The sequence below is a fragment of the Schistocerca serialis genome, chromosome 11 (genome assembly GCF_023864345.2).
Source record: "Schistocerca serialis cubense isolate TAMUIC-IGC-003099 chromosome 11, iqSchSeri2.2, whole genome shotgun sequence".
Taxonomy (NCBI): Eukaryota; Metazoa; Arthropoda; class Insecta; order Orthoptera; family Acrididae; genus Schistocerca; species Schistocerca serialis.
Genome location: NC_064648.1, coordinates 194,439,051 through 194,466,850, shown reverse-complemented (window position 1 = coordinate 194,466,850; position 27,800 = coordinate 194,439,051). Strand labels below are relative to the sequence as shown.

The following is a 27,800-nucleotide window of genomic DNA, read 5'->3' as shown; positions in this document are numbered from 1 at the left end:
AGCAATTTCATTACAAGCCGCTTGCGTGTTACAGTGTAGAAAGCCTTCCGGAAATCTAGAAATACGGAATCAATTTGAAATCCCTTGTCAATAGCACTCAAGATTTCGTGTGAGTAAAGAGTTACTTTTGTTTGACAAGAACGTTATTTTCTGCGTACGTGTTGACCTTGAGTCAACAGATCGTTCTCTTCAACAGAATTCATAATGTTCGAACACAATATATGTTCCACAATCTTGCTGCAAACCGACGTTAATTATATGGGCCCGTAATTTAGTGTGTTACTGCTATCGCCTTTCTTGAATATTGGTGTGACCTGTGCAATTTTACAGTCTATGGGTACAGATTTTTGTCAAGAGATCGGTTGTATGTGATTGGTAAGATGCTATTGCATCAGCATACTCTGAAAGGAACCTAATTGGAACACAACGAACATCGGAAGACTTGATTTTATTAAGTGTTTTGAGTTGCACATTGCATCGTCAAAGCCTTGTGTGAAGGTAAGGTAGATGAAGTATTTCCTGAATTCCAAAAAGTGTTAGCAACAATACCGCAATAATGCTTGTTGTGGAAAGTACGGTCAAATGGGAGATCGACCGAAATTCGTGACTGGATTGATGATTTCTTGGTAGGGAGGACACTGTATGTTATCTCTTGTGCAGAGTCATTGCCAAAATATAGAAGTAACTTCGGGTGTGCCCCAGGGAAGTGTTTTGGGTCCCATGCTGTTCATGTTGTATAGTAATGACCGTGCAGCCAATATTAATAGTAACCTCAGGTGTTTCGCAGATGATGCAGCGATCTGTAATGAAGTACTGCCTGATAGAAGCTGTATGAATATTCAGTCACATCTTGAGAAGATTTCAGACTAGTGCGAGCATAGATAACTTGTTTTAAATGGTAAGGAATATAAAATTATGCTGTTAATAGAACGAGAAAACGTAATACACTGTCACTGCAACATCAGTGATTCACAGCTGAAAGCGGTCAATTCGTACAAATGCAGAGGTATAACAATTTGTAGGGATATGAAATAAGATGTATAAGAATTATTACATCCCTATTGTCACCTATGGTGGAGAAACATGGACAATGACAGAAAGGGACTGGAGCAGACTGCAAAGCAGGGGAAATGAAATTTCTTAGAGCAGTTAAGGGAAAAACAAGAATGGACAGAGTAAGGAATGTAGAGATTAGAAAGGACCTCAAACAAGGAAGTATGAGAGAAGAAATTGAAAGAAAGAGATTAAGATGGTATGGGCATGTTAAGAGGATGCATGGGCAGAGACTCCCCAAAATTATGGAAGAACTAAAGATGGATGGGAAAAGACCTAGAGGGCGCCCAAGAACACGGTGAAAAATGGGAGTGAGAATAACTGTAGAAAGGAGAGGTGTGACATGGCAGCAAGTGGAGGAAGAAAAGTGGTGGGAGGACCGAGCCACGTGGAGAGGACTCGTCAGCACCCAGACCCGGCAGTAGCTGGAGCGGGATCCAGATATAGATGGATAATAGATTAAATGGAAATACTCACATAGGCTCAGTCGCACGTAAAGCAGGCGGTAGACATTGGTTTACTGGCAGAATACTGGGGAAGTGCAGCCAGTCTACAAGGGAGACTGCTTAAAAGTCAGTCGTGAGACACGTCCTACATTACTGCTCAAGTGTGTGGGAGCCGTACCAAACAGGACTAACACACGTACAGAGAAGGGCAGCACAAATAGTCAAAGGTTTTGTTTTGACTTAAGAGACGTCGCCATGGAGATGCTACGTGTTAGTGATTTTCTAGGGCCCTAGGGCCGCTCTGTAGACACTAGTGTACTAAAATATTTGATATTACAAAACATAATCATCGAAATACGACCACTACTGTCCTACTACGTACAGACAGCGAAGAGGTATGCAAAAACAATAACTTTTGTTGGGTTAGATAGAGCAGCAATCAGTCGTGGAATTAAGTTGCTTTAATATGACATTTATAGTCACAACGCAGATCAGATTTCGACCTGTGTCAGGTCATTATCAATGCTAAAACAAATACAAGAGTATATATTACAATGTGATTTACAAAAGTTATAAGTCCATCACATCGTTCTCTTTTAATGTTAACATTACATACCAGTGCGGAATTGTAGCATTTGTTCGTGCTCAAGTGAATGCTTACACAGTTCAACCATTACTGTAGTAAAATTATATGTTGGTTTCACGGTACACATCGGTTTTGCGTGTGGCGCCCTCTATGAGCTGCGCCTGAAGTTTACAGTTTTGACGACATTTTTTGTAATATTTATGTTGTATAGCAACTAACTAGTAACCTGAAATTATTATGAGTAAAACTATGTAAAATTACAATTCTTACTTTTTCTCATGTCTGTAATGTGCTAGATGTTTAAAATTACTATAGCACGTAACATGGACAGTTTATGCCTCATGGGCTAAAATTAATTATAAAACTGATATGCAATGAAAACTGCCTACTTGAAAGCAGTGAAAAAATTCGACCCAGGGGGTCTCAAAGATCAGTCGCAACCTCACGCCATTATGTAGCAGCCACTTGCATAAGATCTAAACTAGTACGACTTTCATAACACTATATTTACGTAACATATTGCATTGAATAACACGCAAACTCATGAGGGCAACTATTAGCAACAATTAATAGGTAAAACTGTCATTTTTCAAAATAAGTGTTCAAAAGATCACGCTGTATCATATTGTTCTTATTTCTCGGCCACTAAGTGCGACATATTGAAATGATGCCTACAAGCGCTACTAGCGCCAACAAAGTGCATTTTGTAAATAAAGTTCACGTTATATCTTTTGTCAAGTAACAGCTAATTAAGGCAGGTCCCAACACGACAAAATATGCAATACTTCCTATAACGTACTTTACGCAGCCATATCAGTTTTATAATTAATTTTAGCCCATGAGGCATAAACTGTCCATGTTACGTGCTATAGTAATTTTAAACATCTAGCACATTACAGACATGAGCAAAAGTGAGAATTGTAATTTTACATAGTTTTACTCATAATAATTTCATGTTACTACTTAATTACTATACAACATAAATATTACAAAAAATGTCGTCAAAACTGTAAACTTCAGGCACAGCTCATAGAGGGCGCCATACGCAAAACCGATGTGTACCGTGAAACCAACATATAATTTTACGACAGTAATGGTTGAACTGTGTAAGCATTCACTTGAGCACGAACAACTGCTACAATTCCGCACTGGTATGTAATGTTAACATTAAAAGAGAACAATGTGATGGACTTATAACTTTCGTAAATCACATTGTAATATATACTCTTGTATTTGTTTTAGCATTGGTAATGACCTGACACAGGTCGAAATCTGATCTGCGTTGTGACTATAAATGTCATATTAAAGCAACTTAATTCCACGACTGATTGCTGCTCTATCTAACCCAATATAACCACAGTCGTTGCGTGCACCCACCCCATGGAGGGCAACCTGACCTAATAACTTTTGTTCTTTGGGACCCACAATGCAAAATATGTATTCTGGTGACGTGATTATGATGAGTATCAGACAGCTGCACTGCTCTTTAGGTGGTTTTTATTTTATAAATCACTCACAGTGAGCCCATTTCGGCATACTGCCATCATCAGATGCTCTAGCATGTAACAGCGTTGCTACCTTGTCCTGTCTTTTTTGTAGAATTATTAGTTTCCCCTTAGATGTACGTTGGAGACGTATACCTGATTTTAGTCGATTTTTGTGACGAGAGATAAATCTTGCTGTTGTTGTGGTCTTCAGTCCAGAGACTGGTTTGATGCAGCTCTCCATGCTAATCTATACTGTGCAAGACTCTTCATCCCCCAATAACAACTACAACCTACATCAAGAGAAAACCAGCATATATAAAAACCGAATAAAGTCAGACATACGTCTTTAGCGTACATGTAAGGAGAAACCAATAATTCTACAAAAAAGACAGGACATGGCAACAACGTTATTACACGTAAGAGCATCTGATTATGGGAATACGCCGAAATGGGCTCATCATGACTGTACAAATCCTTAACATGGTGCAGCTCTTCAGCAACTGTGAATTGTTCAGAAATTAAGAAAATCAGCCTTCAGTTGCAAGACAAGGCAAGTTTCACATTGAAATACAGCATCAATCTAATGATTTCATAATAAGGAAAATTGTGGTACTTACAAAAATTAAATTATTTTGAGGGCCAAACGTTGGCCATGTCACAGAATAAAATTAAAACAGAATAAAGATGCATAATTGTAAGATTATCTTTGTCAGTACTAAAAACAATAAGACAAGCGCTAGACACAAGCTGTCTCAAAATTACTTGAAGCAAACGTAAATTGTAAACAAATTGTGACGGTAAGCAGTCCTACAAATGGAGAAACCTACCTATTGGTAAAGAACATAAAACAATTTACCTGAGAACTAGCTACAAAGTCAGGGCATGAAAATTTACACTCAAATATTATAATAAGAGGGTGAAGCCCCACTACAGTACCAAATAAATTAGTATGGTAAACACAAGCGTGCGAAGCATAAAATATCTTGAACATAAAACAGGCAAACTAAGAAACACCTTAGCAAGAAGTTGTAATTACCAATATAATACAAAATACATAGAGGCACCATGTACAATCGCACTATAATAAAGGGACAAAGCAGATAGGAAATAGCATCGGTCATTGGAAGCAGACTGTGGGTCAACTCCACTAGAGTAAAGGTTTAAATCCTTCGAAATAATTTCTATTTTTTACATGCAGCTGATCATTAAGTAAGTTTTCTCTGTCAATAATAAGATGTTTAAAAATTTGCAATTCTTAAAGGGTGTCTAATTTACATCCTTTGACTTCATTACGCAAAAGTTCTGCACCTTTTAGAGGCTTGGGAGCAGGTAAACTAATAAAAATTTACCTTGCAGCTGAAGGCTGATTTTTCTTAATTTCTGTTCATCATGAGTGATTTATAAAATAAAAATCATTTAAAGCCAGTGTACATACACACATACATGCATTAATACTTGTTCCATAGATGATGAATACGACATTTCGTGATGATGTGGAATGTGTGAATTGGACAAATTTTGTTTACATTAAATAATTAATTAATAATAATTTTTGACAGTTTCTAATTCATATCTGAAAATTCATCTACTGAGTAGCAGGAGATGTCATTTAGAAATTCTTTTAATTTGCTTTTAAATGTTGGTTTGGTATCTGTCACACTTTTAATGCTATTTGGCAAATGACCAAAGATTTTTGTGGAGGCACAATTCACTCCTTTTTGTGCCAAAGCGAGATTAAATCCAGAATAGTGAAGATCATCCTTTCTTCTCGTGTTGTAGCTATGCACTTCGCTGTTATTTTTGAACTGGGATGGATTAGTAATAACAAATTTCGCAAATGAATGTATGTATTGCGAGTCTGCAAGATGATCTTTGGTGGACTCCAGCTATTATTCTGATTACACGCTTAGGCATAGTAGGCTAATTTACTCATATGTTTATCACCGAAATTTGCAGTAACTCTAATAGGATAAGTAGCTGAACCTAACCGTTTCGACTGATCAACGATGTGTTTCTTCCTATTCAATTTCTCACCAATGCTGACTGATATTCATAATAAACATAAAAAGACTCTAAAATAAAAGTTAGAGGAGTGAAATCAGACAAATTGTGGGTCTCGGTGCTAAATAAAGCAAACAGCGTGAATGCTCCCACTGTACAAGCCCTTATCAACACATGTCGCCCAGAATTTAGCTATGTCTGAATGCTGTCGGATGGCGTCACGAGCCCGACCAATTTGCGGCTGCGTGTGAACTGTTAGGGTGTGTGAGGCTAGCTAAACAAGTATGCAGCGTTTCTTAAAGAAAGCTATTTTCCTGCGGCGGCTGTTCTTAATCAACACTTCACTTCTGTATTTATCAGTTAGATTACTTTGCCGCCTTGGGCATTATCAAGCTACATTACTAGATAAATTTTATGTTTGAAGGATGTTATGACCAACAGATCAGCACTGCCGAAGAAGCAGCATGTGATGGCGATATTTAAAATAGGAGTTTCGCACAACCGTAGAATCCCGGGTTCGATTCCCGGCGGGGTCAGGGATTTTCTCTGCCTCGTGATGACTGGGTGTTGTGTGCTGTCCTTAGGTTAGTTAGGTTTAAGTTGTTCTAAGTTCTAGGGGACTGATGACCATAGATGTTAAGTCCCATAGTGCTCAGAGCCATTTGAGCCATTTGAACCAACCGCAGAAGATACGAAGACATCTGTCACTGATGTGGCGTCCACACGTAGAATGGAGAAAATCAGAATGTACGTGGGTTTTGTCACAGAGCCAGTGTACATTCATTAAAATACGTTACGTAACCATTGTGGTCTAAAAATACATGGCGTACCCAGTGGCTTAAAATCAAGCGGGATATCTATTTCCAGAACGGATTTTCAGTCTGCAGCAGAGCGTGCGCCTATATGAACGTTCCTGCCAGATTAAAACTGTGTGTTGGACAGCAGTCTCGAACCTGGGATCTTAGCCTTGCTCTACTGACTGAGCTACACTCCTGGAAATTGAAATAAGAACACCGTGAATTCATTGTCCCAGGAAGGGGTAACTTTATTGACACATTCGGGGGTCAGATACATCACATGATCACACTGACAGAACCACAGACACATAGACACAGGCAACAGAGCATGCACAATGTCGGCACTAGTACAGTGTATATCCACCTTTCGCAGCAATGCAGGCTGCTATTCTCCCATGGAGACGATCGTAGAGATGCTGGATGTAGTCCTGTGGAACGGCTTGCCATGCCATTTCCACCTGGCGCCTCAGTTGGACCAGCGTTCGTGCTGGACGTGCAGACCGCGTGAGACGACGCTTCATCCAGTCCCAAACATGCTCAATGGGGGACAGATCCGGAGATCTTGCTGGCCAGGGTAGTTGACGTACACCTTCTAGAGCACGTTGGGTGGCACGGGATACATGCGGACGTGCATTGTCCTGTTGGAACAGCAAGTTCCCTTGCCGGTCTAGGAATGGTAGAACGATGGGTTCGATGACGGTTTGGATGTACCGTGCAGTATTCTGTGTCCCCTCGACGATCACCAGTGGTGTACGGCCAGTGTAGAAGATCGCTCCCCACACCATGATGCCGGGTGTTGGGCCTGTGTGCCTCGGTCGTATGCAGTCCTGATTGTGGCGCTCACCTGCACGGCGCCAAACACGCATACGACCATCATTGGCACCAAGGCAGAAGCGACTCTCATCACTGAAGACGACACGTCTCCATTGGTCCCTCCATTCACGCCTGTCGCGACACCACTGGAGGCGGGCTGCACGATGTTGGGGCGTGAGCGAAAGACGGCCTAACGGTGTGCGGGACCGTAGCACAGCTTCATGGAGACGGTTGCGAATGGTCCTCGCCGATACCCCAGGAGCAACAGTGTCCCTAATTTGCTGGGAAGTGGCGGTGCGGTCCTCTACGGCACTGCGTAGGATCCTACGGTCTTGGCGTGCATCCGTGCGTCGCTGCGGTCCGGTCCCAGGTCGACGGGCACGTGCACCTTTCGCCGACCACTGGCGACAACATCGATGTACTGTGGAGACCTCACGCTCCACGTGTTGAGCAATTCGGCGGTACGTCCACCCGGCCTCCCGCATGCCCACTATACGCCCTCGCTCAAAGTCCGTCAACTGCACATACGGTTCACGTCCACGCTGTCGCGGCATGCTACCAGTGTTAAAGACTGCGATGGAGCTCCGTATGCCACGGCAAACTGGCTGACACTGACGGCGGCGGTGCACAAATGCTGCGCAGCTAGCGCCATTCGACGGCCAACACCGCGGTTCCTGGTGTGTCCGCTGTGCCGTGCGTGTGATCATTGCTTGTACAGCCCTCTCGCAGTGTCCGGAGCAAGTATGGTGGGTCTGACACACCGGTGTCCATGTGTTCTTTTTTCCATTTCCAGGAGTGTATTTTATAACTAAAATTATCTACGGTCCCGAAATACAATGTACTGTCATGTTCCACAAGTACTTGTGTAAAGCTTAACCAGCAATAACACATCCTGCAAATTACGCTGCCTAACCAAAATAAGGGATGCGTTGAAAAAATTCCGCAACATTCGTAATTTCGCGACAATAGTGTGTTGGAGCGAAATGCGGTTGGCAACCCCTCACACGCCTGTGTTTAACGTATAACAGCCGGAAGTTTGATTGTTGTATGTATGTATGTATGTTATTGTTCAGTGCTGCATTGAGTAGAACGTTGTCTCGCACAGTTTGTGAATTTAGAGATGGCGGAGTTAGAGGAGCAACGCGTCTGCGTTAAATTTTGTGGGAAACTGAAGGAAAGCTTTACATAGACTCGCCAAATGATGTGGGAAGCCTACAGCGATGAGTGCTTCAGTCGTAATCTTTGTTGAGAATGGATCAGTCGGGTTAAAAATGACCCGACGGAAGTTGAAGATGACTCTCGTTCAGGCCGGCCGGCGTGGCCGTGCGGTTCAAGGCGCTGCAGTCTGGAACCGCGAGACCGCTACGGTCGCAGGTTCGAATCCTGCCTCGGGCATGGATGTGTGTGATGTCCTTAGGTTAGTTATATTTAACTAGTTCTAAGTTGTAGGCGACTAATGACCTCAGAAGTTGAGTCCCATAGTACTCAGAGCCATTTGAACCATTTTTTTGACCTGTTCAGGACGCCCTTCGACGACTACCGACGACGCTCATGTCAGGATAGTCAACGAAACTGTGCGTCCCAATCGAAGTCTGACTGTCAGAGAGATTGCTGAAGAAAGTAACATTTCGGCAGGATCGTGTCATGAAATCACAGCATCTTGGAATGTATCGTGTTGCCGCTACGTTCGTCCCACGGCTCATGACGCAAGATCAGAAAGACCTTCGCCTCGCAAGCTGAGATGAGCTTTTGAATCGAGCAAATGGGAACGAGATGTTCCTTAAGAGAATCGAAACGGAATCGACACTGTCTTGAAAGGAGGGTATAAGGTGAACATCAACAAAAGCAAACTGAGGATAATGGAATGTAGTCGATTTAAGTCGGGTGATGCTGAGGGAATTAGATTAGGAAATGAGACACTTAAAGTAGTAACGGAGTTTTGCTATGTGGGGAGCAAAATAACTGATGATGGTCGAAGTAGAGAGGATATAAAATGTAGACTGGCAATGGTAAGGAAAGCGTTTCTGAAGAAGACAAATTTGTTAACATCCAGTATAGATTTAAGTGCCAGGAAGTTGTTTCTGAAAGTATTTGTATGGAGTGTAGCCATGTATGGAAGTGAAACATGGACGATAAATAGTTTAGACAAGAAGAGAATATATTTCGAAATATGGTGCTACAGAAGAATGCTGAAGATTAGATGGGTAGATCAAATAACTAATGAGGAGGTATTGAACAGAATTGGGGAGAAGAGGAGTTTGTGGCACAACTTGACCAGAAGAAGGGATCGGTTGGTAGGACATGTTCTGAGGCATCAAGGGATCACCAATTTAGTACTGTAGGGCAGCGTGGAGGGTAAAAATCGTAGAGGGAGACCAAGAGATGAATACACTAAGCAGATTCAGAAGGATGTAGGCTGCAGTAGGTATTGGGAGATGAAGAAGCTTGCACAGGATAGAGTAGCATGGAGAGCTGCATCAAACCAGTCTCAGGACTGAAGACCACAACAGCAACAACAACTGGTGATGAGACGAGGGTCTACGGTTGATGATGAAGAGACGAAGGTTCAATCTTCAGAATGGATCGGGAAAGATTCTCCGAGACGAAAACAAGCTCGCCATGTCAGGTCAAATGTCAAAGCCATGCTGTTAGTTTTCTTTCACTTTGAAGGATTAGTTCATCACGAATTCGTGCCACAGCGACAAACGGGTAATCGTTGGCACTATCGTGACATGTTGTGACGCCTGCGACAAAATGTGAGAAGGAAACGACTTAAAACGCAGCAAGACAATTCGTGGCTCTTGCATCAAGATAACGAGCCAGGACATTCATCCCTGTTGGTTCGTAATTATTTCAACAAAAAACGAAATTACTGTGGTGTCTCATCCTTCAAACTCTCCAGGCCTGGCCCATGCGGATAATTTTTTATTTCCGAAGTTGAAAACGCGGTTGGAAGGATAAAGATTTGCAACGATAGACGAGATAAAGGGAAATTCGCAAATGGCGCTTCGCGCGATCCAGCAGTGGGGTTCGCAAGACGCTTCCGGAACTGGAAACGCGATGGGGGCATTGTATCAATTTTGGAGGAGAGTTCTTCGAAGGAGACCAAGCACAATACGTAAAAGGTAAGCATAGAAAAATTTTGCGGCCAAAGTTGCGGAATTTTTTGAAGACACCTCGTAAGCGAAGCGTCCGGAAGGGCCTGAGGAAACTAAATGGGACCTTGACAAGTTGAGAGAGTACGTGGTGTTGCTGTAGAGATTACAAAATGGATTCAAATTTAGAAGGGTTGGAACTTAAATAGTGGCAACTATTTACTCACAACCGATACAAAACAGTTACATGTTTGCACCTGTTACTGTCATTCAAAGTAGTCACCAGCGTTGTGTAGATACCGTTGCCAGGGATGTGGAAGGCGTAGTATACCGCCAGCAGAGCCTCTTCTGTTGATGGTGCGAATAGAGCGGTGTGCTGCCTGTTGAATCTCTGGAACAGTTCTGAAGTGAATGCCACGAAGTGCTACGGTCGCAGGTTCGAATCCAGCCTCGGGCATAGATGTGTGTAGTGTCCTTAGGTTAGTTAGGTTTAGGTAGTTCTAAGTACTAGGGGAATGACCTCCCATAGTGCTCAGAGCCATTTGAACCATTTTTGAGCCACGAAGTGGTTCCTTCATCTTCGGAATCAAATCAAAGTTACAAGGACTTAATTCGTATTCCTGTTTGTTTTTGCAGCATCACTTGCGACCAACTTTGTGAAAGAGGCGGCGACACCTTCTGCACAGCCCCCCCCCCCCATCCCCCCCCATCATTTTGCACGACAATGCGCGGACGCATATAGCGAAAGCTGTAGCTGCTCTGTTCGGTCATTGGGACTGAGTTGCACTGTGCTATCCACCACACTCCGCGGATGTAAGTCCTTGTGACTTTGATTTGATTACAATGAAGGAACCACTTCGTGGCATTCGCTTCAGAACTGTTCCAGAGATTCGACAGGCAGTAGACCGCTCCATTTGCTTCACCAACAGAACAGGCTCTGCTAACGGTGTACTACGCTTTCCACATCGCTGGCAACGGGTTGTTCACAACGCTGGTCACTACTCTGAAGGACAGTAATAGGGGCAAACATGTAACTCTTTTGTATCGGTTGTGAATAAGTAGTTGCCACTATTTCTACATATACGACTACGTCATTACTCTGCTATTCACAATGAAGTGCCTGGCAGAGGGTTCAATGAACCACCTTCAAGCTGTCTCTCTACTGTTCCACTCTCGAACGGCACACAGGAAAAATGAACACTTAAATTTTTCTGTGCGAGCCCTTAGTTCTCTTATTTTATCGTGATGATCATTTCTCCCTATGTAGGTGGGTGCCAACAGAATGTATTCGCAATCGGAGGAGAAAACTGGTGATTGAAATTTCATGAGAAGATCCTGTCGCAACCAAAAACGCCTTTGTTTTAATGATTGCCACTCCAATTCACGTATCATGTCTGTCACACTATCTCCCCAATTTCGCGATAATACAAAACGAGCTGCCCTTCCTTGTATTTTTTCGACGTCATCCGTCAGTCCCACCTGATGCGGATCCCACACCGCACAGCAGTACTCCAGAATAGGGCGGACAAGCATGGTGTAAGCAGTCTCTTTAGTAGACCTATTGCACCATCCAAGTGTTCTGACAATGAATCGCAGTCTTTGGTTTACCCTACCCACAATATTATCTATGTGATCGTTCCAATTTAGGTTAATTGTAACTGTAATCCCTAAGTATTTAGTTGAATTTACAGACTTCAGATTTGTGTAACTTACTGCGTAATCGAAATTTAGCTGATTTCTTTTAGTACTCATTTTCCTTTTTCAGGGTCAATTGCCACTTTTCACACCATACAGATATCTTATCTAAATCATTTTGCAAGTCGTTTTGATCATCTGATGACTTTACAAGACGGTAAATGACAACATCATCTGCAAACAATCTAATAGGGCTATTCACATTGTCTCCTATGTCGTTAATATAGATCAGGAACAACAGAGGGCCTATAACACTTCGTTGGGAAACTCCGGATATTACTTCTGTTTTACTCCATGACTTTCTGTCTATTACTACGAACTGTGACCTTTCTGACAGGAAATCACGAATCCAGTCGCACAAATGAGGCGATACTCCGTAGGCACGCAGTTTGGTTAAAAGAAGCTTGTGAGGAACGGTGTCGAAAGCCTTCTGGAAATCTAAAAACATGGAATCAATTTGACATCCCTTGTCGATAGCACTTATTACTTCATGAGTATAAAGAGCTAGTTGTGTTTCGCAAGAACGATATTTTCTGAAACCGTGCTGACTGTGTGTCAATAAATCGTTTTCTTCGAGGTACTTCATAACGTTAGAATACATTATATGTTCCAAAACCCAACTGCAAATCGACGTTAGTGATATAGGGCTGTAATTCAGCGGATTACTCCTACTTCCCTTTTTGGGTATTGGTGTGGCTTGAGCAATTTTCCAGTCTTTAGGTACGGGTCTTTCTCTGAGGGAGTGGTTGTATATAATTGCTAAATATGGAGCTACTTTATCAGCATACTCTGAAAGGAACCTGACTGGTATACAATCTGGACCGGAGGTCTTGTCTTTATTAAGTGATTTAAGCTGCTTCGTTACACCGAGGATATCTACTTCTATGTTTCTTCCCATGGCAGTTGTTCTTGATTGCAGTTCAGGAATATTTACTTCGTCTTCTTTGGTGAAACAGTTTCGGAAAACCGTGTTTAATAACTGTTTTATTGGCACTGTCATCAGTGACTTCACCGTTGTTATCGCGCAGTGAAGGTTTTGATTGCGTCTTGCCACTGGTGTGCTTTATGTATGACCAGAATCTCTTCAGGTTTTCTGCCGGATTTCGAGAGAGAATTTCGTTGTGGAAATTATTAAAAGCATCTCGCATTGAAGTTCGCGCCATATTTCGAATTCTGTAAAACTTTGCCAATCTTGGGGATTTTGCGTTCTTTTAAATTTGGCATGCTTTTCTCGTTGCTTCTGCAACAACTATCTGACCCGTTTCGTGTATCGTGGGGGATCAGTACCATCACTTATTAATTTATGTGGTATATATCTCTCAACTGCTGTCGATACTATCTCTTTGAAAACATTCCACAACTTTTCTACACTAACATGATCAGATCGGAAGGAGTGAAAACAGTCTCTCAAAAAGGCGTTAAGAGTATTTTTATCAGCTTTTTTAAATAGATATACTTCGCGTTTCTTTTTGATGGTTGTAGGTGTTAGGGTATTCAGCCTAGCAGCAACTGCTTTGTGCTCGCTAATCCCTGTATTCGTCGCAATACTCACTATTTGTCCAGGATTATTTGTTGCTAAAAGGTCAAGTATGCCTTCCCAACCATTTACGCTTCGATTGGGCTCATGAACTAATTGTTCAAAATAATTTTCTGAGAAAGCATTCAGTACAATTTCGGGTAACGTTTTATGCCTGCCGCCGGCTTTAAACGTATAATTTTTCCAGCATATCGAGGGTAGATTAAAGTCACCACCGACTGTAATTGTGTGAGCCTGGTACTTATTTGAAATGAGACTTAAGTTTTCTTTGAACTGTTCAGCAACTATATCTTCTGACCAGGAAAGTACTTGGGCCCGAACAAACAGATCTGTATGAACGTTTGGTTACAGGACCATTACGTACCTCTGAATGTGCTGCTGGGTGTCGTTTTTCTGCAAAACTCTGCAGTCATGCTCTATATATCACTGTAGATGTAATTGTAGACGCCATACGCAATGCAGTAATCTTAACTATAAACGTAAATGCGGCATGTCAATAAAATGCTCCGAGCAATACGAATGACTGCAAAACGCACAGTGAAGAAATGCAAGTTGATCGCGTGGAATATTTACACATTCTATAATATCAGTGTTGAACGCCACTTCAATGACACTTTCGAAGTTGTTCACTGGTTCACCAATATCGTAGCCAGCGTTCTGCCACGCGTAACGAAGCATTGGTCTGTATACTCACGCAAATATCTGATTGTGATTCGTGATAAAGAATCTGTCGTGCAATTTCGGCTGCATATTACTGGTACGTAGTTTAATGAAATCTGTTATTCTCTTGGCATATATTTTATATTGCCTGAAGAAATACACATCCAGAGGTTGTGCATATTTTGTAGTTTTAGGCGGATTGATTCCTAAATCTACATGTTTTCCGCCAGATTATTGCAGTAGTACTCGTTCATCCTCATGTCCAGACCAGGAGTCACAAAGTACTAATGACTTTCTGGACAAATGTGGATTCAAAACTGACAGAAAAAACATCCTCAGATGTTGTTGCGTCATCTTCCCACTCACACTTGCATCGACGACGACATTTGGAGGGAACCGCGTTTCTATTTCCCTTGACACGTGGGGTCCAAACTTTCCACTGGATTCTTGGAAGCAAATATAGTTTGTCTGCCAATCGTCCGTCCATTGATATAGCAACATCGATCGTGTAACTATGTGTTGCAACATAGCGACAGTGTTTCTCTCACCTTTCATGGATAGTGTTCTGTCACAAGAAAGTTGATAGTTGAACTGACTCTGATCACAGTTCCATACAGAACTAATATCGATGTTTTCTCTCGTGATATGCTCATTGACGTCAGCAACAAACGTTTGAGCTTTTTCAATCAGCTCTTCTTCGTCATCCTTATGGCTCTGAGCACTATGGGACTTAACATCGATGGTCATCAGTCCCCTAGAACTTAGAACTACTTAAACCTAACTAACCTAAGGACAGCACACAACACCCAGCCATCACGAGGCAGAGAAAATCCCTGACCCCGCCGGGAATCGAACCCGGGAACCCGGGCGTGGGAAGCGAGAACGCTACCGCACGACCACGAGATGCCGGCGTCATCCTTATCTTTACGTACTTGGAGCATAGTGATACGGCGAGATTCTAAACTCATTTTCCAAATTAGTAATAAATCCTAGTGAAGCTGTCAAGTTTGTACACCCGAGATTTCTGGCTACGTCCAGTGCCCAATGTTGTAAATGCCAATAATGAACGGCGGAACCGCATTCTCGCGCTTCATCGAATTTCGCCGTTACACGCTCCTTGGTGGTCTTGAACAGCAGTGTACGATTTCCTTTGAAAACTGTATTTCTTTCTCTTTTCTTTGCCACGTAATCCAGTATGTTTTTAATATTGCTTTTAGACTTCAGTTTAGGGTATCTTTTGAGAAGCTTGTCGTATGTGTCGAAACCTCTTACGTAATAATCATCGTACATGTTCTCCAGTGTGTTGTCATCAAACGCCGTGATGATACTTGCAACTTTAACCTTCTTCTCGGGAGACGGTTGGTACTCACTGTCACTACTTCCGTCGCCTCTTCCCGCACTTGCCGTAGCACTACCGTCTGCAGTCAGTTGTTCTTCATTATCATCCCTATCATCATCATTATGTGTTAGTGTTACAACAGTATCTGTTTCTAACTTTTGCTCATATTTCTGCACTATAATAGATACCAGAAAACACGCGAATGATTCGTCTTCTACACCAATACCATCTTCACGAAGAAGGGCTCTTCGTAACTTCATCTCAATCAATCGCAATACATTAGGAGGACTGGTTACCAATCGCCGAGCCATCTGACGCTTCAATACACAAATAATGTCACAAAACGCAACTTCAGAGGCACATTGCACCGTCCCTACTGGTCCCGACTGGCGTACCGGCAGGTCAGTGTGCAATGCGGCACGGCATACGCAGAGGCCTCTAACGGACGACTGCAGAGTTTTGCAGATGCGGGAGTATCACTAATGCAATAAGAGACCTTTACATTATTTCTCACACGATTTTGGTGTATGTGTGTTTGTTAGAGCCCAAGTACTTTCCTGGTGAGTCGGGGGTCGGTAAAACGATCCAGTCAATAGTTTAGTCCAATTGTCAGGTATAACCTCTACCCATACTATTTTACACGAACTATCTACTTCAATTTCGCTACAAGGCAAACTACCTCTGACAGCAATAAATATTCGACTACCAACTGTATTTAATCTGTCCTTTCTGAACACTACTAGAGCCGGCCGGTGTGGCCGTACGGTTAAAGGCGCTTCAGTCTGGAACCGCGTGACCGCTACGGTCGCAGGTTCGAATCCTGCCTCGGGCATGGATGTGTGTGATGTCCTTAGGTTTAATTAGTTCTAAGTTCTAGGCGACTGATGACCTCAGAAGTTAAGTCGCGTAGTGCTCAGAGCCATTTGAACCATTTTGAACACTACTAGATAGTTTGAAAAAATTTCGGCTGAACTTACTTCCGGCTTTAGCCATTTCTCTGTACTTACAACTATTTGAGCTTCGCTGCTTTCTATTAGGGCCTGGAGCTCTGGTTCTTTCCCAACACAGCTACGACAATTTACAAGTACAATACCAATCGTTCCTACAACTACCTTACTGTGTTTTACCTGCCGACTTTTACACGGACGTCCCTTCTGTGGTTCCCCGAGACCCTCTAACCGAAAAAACCGCCCACTCCCTTCCACACATCCCCCGCTACCCGTGTGGCCGCCTCCTGTGTGTAGTTCGTGTGTGTAGTTCCAACCCTCGTATAAAGAACTTGGCCTGGATTCATGCCCTGACTCAGAAGGGGAGGGTGTCACAAAGCCATTCTGTCATCCCCTGAGGTGAGGTGGCCCACAACGTTTGTGAGTGGTTCTCGATATTGGGGATACTGGTACTAGGACAGCGCTGCTGTCTGGACTAGTCCCACATATATTATGTCAGGGCAGATAGGGGGCTTGTAACGCCGGAAATGCATATCCTCCTGTTTCCATCTCTTGTACTATAAATTTTTTTCCTTATTTTGTTACCTGAAGATATGACATTTCTGCGTCTTTATATATTGTAATTGTTTTACTATATATATATATATATATATATATATATATATATATATATACACATTTTTGTCGATGTATAACTGGTTTGTTTCGTAAATATTATTTCTATTTTTACGCTGGGTCTGGCCTAGGGAAAACTATGCTATCGAACGATTACATCGATAGGTTGTGTGGAGAACCAAAGCGTTTAGGATCTTGGGTAGTGTTAACTCTGCCGCATGGAGCGCGGGCAGAGCAGTATCTGGCTGGAGTAGGGCGGTGGAGCAGGTGTGTTGTGTGACGCTCCCGCGAGTTGCCGCGCTTTCAGGGTTTGGCAACATGTAACTGCGCTCGACTTGCTATGATACTTTCTGACCCGGTGTCGCGGACGGGGAGCATCAGCTGGCGCACGTCAAGAGCCCGTTTCGCCTGGTGACCGTGTCGAGAAGAAGGCGCGCCAACATCCAGCTTCTGCAACAGCGACGGCCGGCAATGAGTGACTGTCGCCACCTCCCCGATTGACGACTGCAAACTTTCAATCAACCAACATGGAACACTGGAAGCACGTAAAGTTTTAGAACTGTATGGCAGACCTCAGCTTTTGAAACTGTTAAATTTTTTTCACTAAACTACAGCAACGTAGCATGAACCTTTGTTGCTCATTGTCCCAATTGCATTACCAAGCAGCGTCGCTTCCTTTTCCGGAATGAACCCGAGTGTCGTTGAAATTCAAACGCCAGCATTAAAGTAATATCATTCCATTTCACTGCTTTAATCTCAAAATTCAGTTAAAGTATTCATAGCTGGCTACAATATTTAGATTACACAAGCACAAATTAAGAGTGCGAGTTTTGTTATCATATTTTAGCTTACCTGTGGCTGCAGCTCAGCTTGATACATACTAAATTTTACTATTGTTAATTGTCGAGAATCATTTAATTCAAGTTCAAAGTTAAATCTCTTATTTCTAAATTGCGTAGATTCAAGTAGCTTTTGAAATGATTGTTGAGGTAGCCCAAGACTAACCTTATTTTATTGAATTTCGTAGTGCTTCAGAAACAAAGTTTCACTATTAATTTCAGTCACTAAATTAACTTTCAGTTTCCCAGTTCCATTTATTCTTTTGCTAAATTAAGTCAGAGTGTAGCGAAATTTATTACTTCTGACAAACTTTCAGTTTTCACACAACACGTGTCAACCTTCAGTAGCCACGCTTTTAGTGCTAATTATATGTGCATTAATCTTTCATTTTCAGTTATTATAGTAGTTGCCCATAGGACTGGCGACCGTAATTTTCCACAAATCTCAAATATCTAATTAAAGCCAGTTAATTGTTAACATAATGACCCTACATTTACTTTCTTTATTAACTTTACCCGTTTTCAAAATTAATTTCCACCAGTTTCATTTGCATTTTTTCTTTCATTTAGATGCAACCCTGTCCTCCCTCTTTACCGACAGATCGGTGACGATTGCTTTTCCCAAATTTCCGTTAGGTACACGCGGTTTAATTTTTCACTGTCATTAAGGTCGATAAGTGAGGGGGAGGTTACAGGCTGTTGCTAGTCACTAGAGTATCTTCAAAGTCACGTAGGCAGTTCATAGCGACACAAATCGTGTGTGTGCGAGCATTGTCCTGTTGAAAAATGACACCACAATTCTATCGCGTGAGAGGTGATACGGGTAGACACAGAATGTCTGTTATGTACCTACCGCTGTGCTGTCATAATTCCATCAATAACAGCCATCTCTGACCTGAAGTCATACCCCATGTTCCTCACGCCATGACAGCAGAAGTAATACCGTTGTGTCTCAGCAAAAGATTCGAGGAATGGGACCTCTCCCTAGGTTGCTGCCACAGTGGTCGACGATGGGGTAGTGCAGAATCCGATTCGTCGCCGAACACAGTGCGATGCTACTCGTCAGCAATATTACGAATAACTTAAGTTGGAACGTTCACATAGATAATATTGCCAGAACACTGAGAAAATGCAGCAGATCTACTAAAGAGACAGCCTATACTATGCTTGTACGTCCTCTTCTGGGGTACTGCTGTGCAGTGTGGGATCTTCATCAGATAGGACCGATGGATAACTTCAAAAAAATTCAGAGAATGGCAGCTCGTTTTGTACTATCCCAAAACAGGGGAGAGAGCGCCACGGATGTGATATGTAAACTGGAATGGCAACCATTAAAACCAAGAGTTTTCTCGTTGCGGGAGGGTCTTCTCATAAAATTTCAGTCACCAGCTTTCTTCTCGGAGTGTGAAAATATTTTGTTGGCGTCCAACTACATAGGGAGGAATCATCGTCGCAATAAAACAAGAGAAATCAAACCTTTCACGGAAACTTCTTTCTTTTTCTCCACACACTATTCGAGAGTGGAGCGGCAGAGAAATAGTCAAGGTGGTTCGAAAAACCCCGTGCCAGGCACTACAGACTAACGACGTAGATGTAGACCTACAATATAGGCTTCCTGGTGATGGCGCCACTGCAAACGCCTCTGTTTGTCTTCTGGTGTCAACGGCATTGTGCACATGTGACAGTAATTCCCCAGTTTGGCTTCTGTCAGTCTTCGTCCAATGCTGTTGAATGGCACAGTATGTCGCATTGAGTCCATTACTTGTTCTCAGAGTACAGGCGCATATGTGAAGGGGTTACCATGTGCTTGGTGCGCAATACAGCCATCATCCCTTCTCGTGGTCAGGCGTGATCTGATCGAGAAGAATACTGACGACGTGAAATCACCATCCCAACCCTACGCTTCCAAAATCAGGCCACTGTGATTTTTGGGCAATCCATAAATACAGGTACCGTACGATGCGACCGATTGGTCACCTGGAGACCCACAATGAGGCCCTTTTCAGATTGTGTCAGATGTGGATACCGCTGCCCCACTCTACATCTCACACTGAGTGAGGTGGGGCAGTGGATAGCACACTGAGCTCATATTTGCGAGGACAACTCTTCAAATCCGAGACCATCAATCCTGATTTAGGTTCTCTGTGATTCCCCTAAGTTGCTCACTCAAATGCCAGGGAGATTGCTTTGAAAGGGTACGGTCGATTTTCTTCCTCATCCCTTGAATCATTCTGTTGGTTGTGCGCCACCTCTAATCACCCTGACGTCGATGGAACATTAAATCATAACCTTCCTTCCCCTCTCCCTTCAACATCTGACACTGTCCACTTTATTATACGCCGGCCGGAGTGGCCGAGCGGTTCTAGGCGCTATTGTCTGGAACTGCGTGATCGCTACGGTCGCAGGTTGGAATCCTGGCTCGGGCATGGATGTGTGTTGTCCTTAGGTTAGGTTTAAGTAGTTCTAATTTCTCAGGGACTGATGACCTCAGAAGTTAAGTCCCATAGTGCTCAGAGCCATTTGAACCATTTTGAACTTTCTTATATACCCTACCAAGTCTGGTACCAGCAGTGAACATGAACAACCTTAGTACCATCTGGGACTGCTCTACCTCTACCTGTCACAGAACACTGCCACTCCAATCATTTACATACCCACCAATGGTCTGTACATATATATAGTTACATTGACATCTGACCGTGTCTTGTGCGAGCTTCACTTCCTTTATCAGGCAGTGTATTTACACTACTGGCCATTAAAATTGCTACACCACGAAGATGACGTGCTACAAACGCGAAATTTAACCGACAGGAAGAAGATGCTGTGATATGCAAATGATTAGCTTTTCAGAGCATTCACACAAGGTTGGCGCCTTTGGCGACACCTACAACGTGCTGACATGAGGGAAGTTTCCAACCGATTTCTCATACACAAACAGCAGTTGACAGGCGTAGCCGGGTGAAATGTTATTGTATTTCCTCGTGTAAGGAGGAGAAATCCGTATCATCATGTTTCCGGCTTTGATAAAGGTCGGATTGTAGCCTATCGCGATTGCGGTTTATCGTATCGCGACATTGCTGCTCGCGATGGTCGAGGTCCAATGACTGTTAGCAGAATATGGAATCGGTGGGTTAAGGGGGGTAATACGGAACGCCGTGCTGGATCCCAATGGCCTCGTATCACTAGCAGTCGAGATGACAGGCATCTTGTCTGCATGGCTGTAACGGATCGTGCAGCCACGTCTCGATCCCCGAGTCAACAGATGGGGACGTTTGCAAGACAACAACGATCTGCACGAACAGTTCAATGACGTTTGCAGCAGCATGGACTATCAGCTCGGAGACCATGGCTTCGGTTATCCTTGACGCTGCATCACAGACAGGAGCACCTGCGATGGTGTACTCGACGACGAATCTGGGTGCACGAATGGCAAAACGTCCTTTTCTTCGGATGAATCCAGATTCTGTTTACAGCATCACGATGGTCGCATCCTTGTTGAGCGACATCGTGGTGAACGCAAATTGGAAGCATGGATTCGTCATCACCATACTGACGCATCACCCGGCGTGATGGTATGGGGTGCCATTGGTTACACGTCTCGGTGACCTCTTGTTCGCATTGACGGCACTTTGAACAGTGGACGTTACATTTCAGACGTGTTACGACCCGTGGCTCTACCCTTCATTCGATCCCTGTGAAACCCTACATTTCAACAGGATAATGCACGACCACATGTTGCAGGTCCTGTACGGGCCTTTCTGGATACAGAAAATGTTCGACTGCTGCCCAGGCCAGCACATTCTCCAGATCTCTCACCGATTGAAAACGTCTGGTCAATGGTGGCCGAGCAACTGGCTCATCACAATACGCCAGTCCCTCTTGATGACCTGTGGTATCGTGTTGAAGCTGCATGGGCAGCTGTACCTGTACCCGCCATCCAAGCTCTGTTTGAATCAATGCCCAGGCGTATCAAGGCTGTTATTACGGCCAGAGGTGGTTGTTCTGGGTAGTGATTTCTCAGGATCTATGCACCAAAATTGCGAGAAAATGTAAGAACATGTCAGTTCTAGTATAATATATTTGTCCAATGAATGCCTGTTTATGATCTACATTTCTTCTTGGTGTAGCAATTTTAATGGCCAGTAGTGTAATTATGAATTAGCTCTTTGGAAAAATTTGATGAAGTACCGTTTTTTGAAATGGTGTTGGCTCGTTCATACACATGATGAGTAGTTTATACAGGCAGATACAGATTATTTTTGGAGCTTCTTTGCTAGCCTAGTACTCCAGTTCATTGTGAGGAAAACTGCTTCCAAATGCTGGTGTTTGTATTGTTCACAATGTATCAGAATTTGCGGCCTCATAGCGCGCTACATCAGTGGATCTTGTTGCCATAGAAGAGTCTGGGGGTTTTGAATCAGTAAGTGCAACATAGCAGTGAACATTTGGTACCTCTACAGTGTCTGATCATCCATGAGTACCTCCAGCTGTGTACCAGTAGAAATTGGATCTGTATCAGTGCGCATTGTGTTAGCCATTTAGTAATGTAGATATCGCACGTATTTTTATAAGTGACAGTTTCAAATGTGAAAAAAGTATACATTAAGAGGAGGTTAACACTATACTTTTGCCAGACTGCTGCCGCACAGTACTCACTTGCCGTAGTCGGGGTCGTCGGGCCGAGGCGAGACGCGGCCCTGGAAGTGGTCGGAGAAGGGGTTGGTGGCCTGCGACTCGGCGTGCTCCTGTGCCACGCGGTCGAACAGCTGCACGCGGTCCAGCAGGCGTGGGCTGCTACTGCGCCGCCGGCGTGGCTCCTCGCATGGCACACCCTGAGGAAGGACGCCTTTTGTCGCAAAGAAAGCTCGGCACTATAAAATGTGCAGACAGACTCTGAGAGCGCGACCCTGACCCACTGTGTTTCCCCAGCTGCAGCACATACAGTGCGTCCGAGGTAAAAGTGGGCCTGTGACAGTAATACACAAAGCCGGTCAGGCAAAAACCATCACTTCATTTAAAACTGTAATATACTTTTGTTGGTTACAATTAGAAATTTTTGACAAAATTGGACAAACTTGTCACAGGGATGCAAATCGCTATTGCTACTTGTAGAACATGCACACCTCCTGTTTTTATCAAACTGACCTGTTTCAGACAGTGTAGTCCTTCTTTGTATCTGTTAAAATACATAAAAATAAATGACAATCGGTTTACAATCTTGTGTTTACAATATTTGGGTAGTTTGATAAGTCTGGTAAACATACATGAAAAAATTGAACTATGGTTGGTAAGCTTGATTATTCCAAGGTTTGTATAAAGAATTTCAACAATGTGCAGCACACAGTTCATTATTGACAGATTTCTGAATTGTTCAGTGAGTCGATTGCAACTGGAAATGAAAAAAGAAAACAAGTTTCATGCCGTTATTAAACATTTTCATTTGAACTTAGGCTGCCACACAAATCAAAACAGAAGTGGATGAAGTTCACGCGGACTCTGCAATACCTTTGAAGACTACTTAATTTTAGATTAATGAATTTAAATGTGGTCGACCAAGCAGTGAAGACAAAGAATGCTGTGGCCGTCCAGTTGATGTTACCACAAAGGAAACCACTGACAAAATCCACAATATGGAAACGCAAGACTGCTGGATACAAATTCGTGAGATTTTTGAAACTGTGAGCATCTCAACTGAGGGAGAACTAACTACATGAAAACTGTGTGTGCTCTGTGCGAAGTGGGTGCCACAATGGCTCACAACCAACCAAAAGCATACCTGGCACCGTGTTTCAGCACGATTTGCGACTGTTGATGAAACCTGGCTCCATCATTACACACTTGAGTCAAAACCACATTCAAAAAGATGGACAAATGCTGATGAAAGTGCATTGAAGAAAGCAGAGATTATTTTGTCAGCTGGTACTGTGATGACAACTGTATTTTGGGATTCCCAAGGAATAATCCTCATAGGTAACTGTTATGCTTCATTGTTGGATCTTTGGAAACTTTCATCAGCTGAAAAACGACTAAGGTTGGCACACAACAAAGTTCTCTTTCACCAGGATAGCGCAGTATCCCACACATTAGTCATAAAAATGGCGAAGGTGCATTAAATGGCTTCTTATCCACCCTGTTCACCAGACTTAGCTCCAAGTTACTTCTCCCCGCTCCCTAACGTGAAACTCTGGTTTGCTGGGAAGAAATTTTCAGTAAATGGGGAAGTGATACTTGCAATCAACGAGTATTTTTCAGAGCTTAACAGAACCTATTTTTCTGATGAGATGAAAAAACTGAAGGAGCACTGGACCAAGCGTATATTCCTCAGAGGGGACTATATTGAGAAGTAAGGTGAGTGACTTGCGATACAAACTTTTTTTTCTTTTTTTTTTTATTGCCAGACTTATCAAACCACTCTCGAATTAGAGAGCTAAAATATATTCTATCTAATTTGTTGTAGTAACCAGTCTTAGTGGAACACTATCAGTGTCACTGCCATATGGCAGAGCACTGTCGCTTTACATTAAAATTGGGAAAAAATAGTGTAATGGGCGTGTTGTGTTTTTTGGTGCCTTTTACACATACCATCGTATTTAAACATACAGTTTTGAAATAATTTGTACATAAAACACACCAGAGGAGTACACAAAAAACATAACTGAGGAGTTCCTACATTGACACAGATACGTTCCTTTGGAGAGAAACAGTAAGAAAACTTTTAAGATGTGTCGTCTCCTTTTGTGCGAACCCATTGTAAAGGAAGCTGCGTAAATGCTAGGTTATAGTATTATAAACACCGGATGGGAACCCACTATCACGAAACCAGTCAGTTTGAAATAATACAAACAGCAATCGAGAGAGGAACAATAATGATAGCCTTGCAGACAAACAAAAATTAGACGAAGCGAAATGCAGTGTGAGGGGGGATATGCGAGAGGCGTTCAGTGAATTCCAAAGTAAAGTTTTATGTACTGACTTGGCAGAAAATCGTAAGAAATTTTGGTCTTATGTCAAAGCGATAGGTGGATCAAAACAAAATGTCCAGGCACTCTGTGACCAAAATGGTTCTGAAACAGAGGATGACAGACTAAAGGCCGAAATACTAAATGTCTTTTTCCAAAGCTGTTTCGCAGAGGAAGACGGCACTGTAGTTCCTTCTCTAGATTGTCGCACAGATGACAAAATGGTAGATATCGAAATAGATGACAGAGTGATAGAAAATCAATTAAAATCGCTCAAAAGATGAAAGGCCGCTGGTCCTGGTGGGATAGCAGTTCGATTTTACACAGAGTACGCGAAGGAACTTGCCCCCCTTCTTGCAGCGGTGTACCGTAGGTCTCTGGAAGAGCGTAGCGTTCCCAAAAGATTGGAAAAGGGCACAGGTCATCCCCGTTTTCAAGAAGGGACGTCGAACAGATGTGCAGAACTATAGACCTATATCTCTAACGTCCATCAGTTGTAGAATTTTGGAACACGTATTATGTTCGAGTATAATGACTTTTCTGGAGACTAGAAATCTACTCTGTAGGAATCAGCATGGGTTTCGAAAAAGACGGCCGTGTGAAACCCAGCTCGCGCTATTCGTCCATGAGACTCAGAGGGCCATAGACACGGGTTCCCAGGTAGATGCCGTGTTTCTTGACTTCCGCAAGGCGTTCGATACAGTTCCCCACACTCGTTTAATGAACAAAGAAAGAGCATATGGACGATCAGACCAATTGTGTGATTGGATTGAAGAGTTCCTAGATAACAGAACGCAGCATGTCATTCTCAATGGAGAGAAGTCTTGTAAGTAGGCTGTTTAGGTTTTTATGTTGGTCTATCTAAGTAGGCTGTTTAGGTTTTTATGTTGGTAACGTCACGTAGCGCTCTGTATGAAAATCACTGGCTGTGCTGTGTGCAGTCTGTGGCTGGTTGGCATTGTTGGAATATTCGCTATTGTAGTGTTGGACAGTTCGATGTGAACAGAGCGTAGCGTTGCGCAGTTGGAGGTGAGCCGCCAGCAATGGTGGATGTGGGAACAGAGATGGCAGAGTTTTGAGATCGGACGATCAGAAAAAGGAAATATGTAAGACTGGGTGTCATGAACTGATTATATATATCTTTCATTTGCTAACTATGCCTATCAGTAGTTAGTGCCTTCAGTACTTAGAATCCCTTATTTAGGTGGTAGTATTGGCGCTCGCCGTAGTGCAGTAGTTCGAGTAACGAATATTTTTGTGAGGTAAGTGATTTATGAAAGGTATAGGTTAATGTTAGTCAGGGCCATTCTTTTCCAGGGAATTTTGCAAGTCAGATTGCGTTGCGCTAAAAATATTGTGTGTCAGTTTAGTGTTGATGAGAATAAGTAAAGAGAGAAATGTCTGAGTACGTTCAGTTCTGCTCAGCTGTTTGAAAATCAGATACCATAAGAGGTTTATCAGCACAGTAACAGATAAATTTTCTAAGGCGATGTTTCAGTCTTCCGAAATAAGAGTGATTTCTGGTGTGCCGCAGGGGAGTGTCGTAGGACCGTTGCTATTCACAATATATATATATATATATATATATATATATATATATATATATGACCTTGTGGATAACATCGGAAGCTCACTGAGGCTTTTTGTGGACGATGCTGTAGTATATCGAGAGGTTGAAACAATGGAACATTGTACTGAAATGCAGGAGGATCTGCAACGAATTGACGCGTGGTGAAGGGAATGGCAATTGTATCTCAATGTAGACAAGTGTAACGTGCTGCGAATACATACAAAGAAACATCCTTTATCATTTATCTACCATATAGCAGGTCAGCAACTAGAAGCAGTTAATTCCACAAATTATCTGGGAGTAGGCATTAGGAGTGATTTAAAATGGAATGACCGTATAAAATTAATCGTCAGTAAAGCAGATGCCAGACTGAGATTCATTAGAAGAATGACAAGGAAATGCAGTCCGAAAACAAAAGAAGTAGGTTACAGTACACTTGTTCCCCCACTGCTCGAATACTGCTCACCGGTGTGGGATCCGTACCAGATAGGGTTGATAGAAGAGATAGAGAAAAACCAACGGAGAGCAGCGCGCTTCGTTACAGGATCGTTTAGTAATCACGAAAGCGTTACGGAGATGACAGGTAAACTCCAGTGGAAGACTGCGCAAGAGAGACGCTCAGTAGCTCGGTACGGGCTTTTGTTGGAGTTTCGAGAACATAACCTTCACTGAAGAGTCAAGCAGTATATTGCTCCCTCCTACGTATATCTCGCGAAGAGAACGTGAGGATAAAATCAGAGAGATTAGAGCCCACACAGAGGTACACCGACAATCTTTCCTTTCACGAAGAATAAGAGACTGGAATAGAAGGGAGAACCGATAAAGGTACTCAAGGTACCCTCCGCCACACACCGTCAGGTGGCTTGTGGAGTATAGATGTAGATGTAGTTCCACAAAACTTCATAGTAGATGTAGATACTTTCCACAAAACTTCATAGTCTACATGGTGACCATAAAGGCTCTTCATGTTTCCCTAGAAGCGGAAATTTATTAAACATCATCGCAACAAGAACACAAATCTGTACATCTCAATGCAATTGGCCTCCAAGAAGAGTTGTAGTCACTGGCAGTCTTCCACACATCGGGACTCTCTGATGTAGCTGGAGACGTGTGGTCAGCTGTGTCCCTAATTTGTCATTTCTGTGCAGTGCAGTACAGTTAATCTTCAAGTCGCATCGCCGCTGTGGCCTGCAGATGAGAGTTGCACCACGAAACATGCTGCTTCGTTAAATAATTTAAGCAAGACAAGAAAAAATTGTGACTGGTAGTTTTGATGAAGTAGATGGATTCGATATAATTTGGCGCGATGTCCCCTAGGAGGACATCCAAAAAGTCGTGCTTGCCAGATGTACCGATTTTTT

General features: G+C 42.9%; 1 protein-coding gene across 1 annotated transcript in view; it reads right to left on the bottom strand.

Moving 5' to 3' along the window:
• Nucleotides 1-27,800, bottom strand: part of LOC126427056 (actin-binding Rho-activating protein-like) — a 219,360-nt gene that overhangs the window by 118,916 nt on the left and 72,644 nt on the right. The window contains exon 2 of the mRNA XM_050089235.1: nucleotides 22,567-22,742. Coding sequence (XP_049945192.1) covers nucleotides 22,567-22,742 — 176 coding nt within the window. The remainder of the gene's footprint in view (nucleotides 1-22,566; nucleotides 22,743-27,800) is intronic.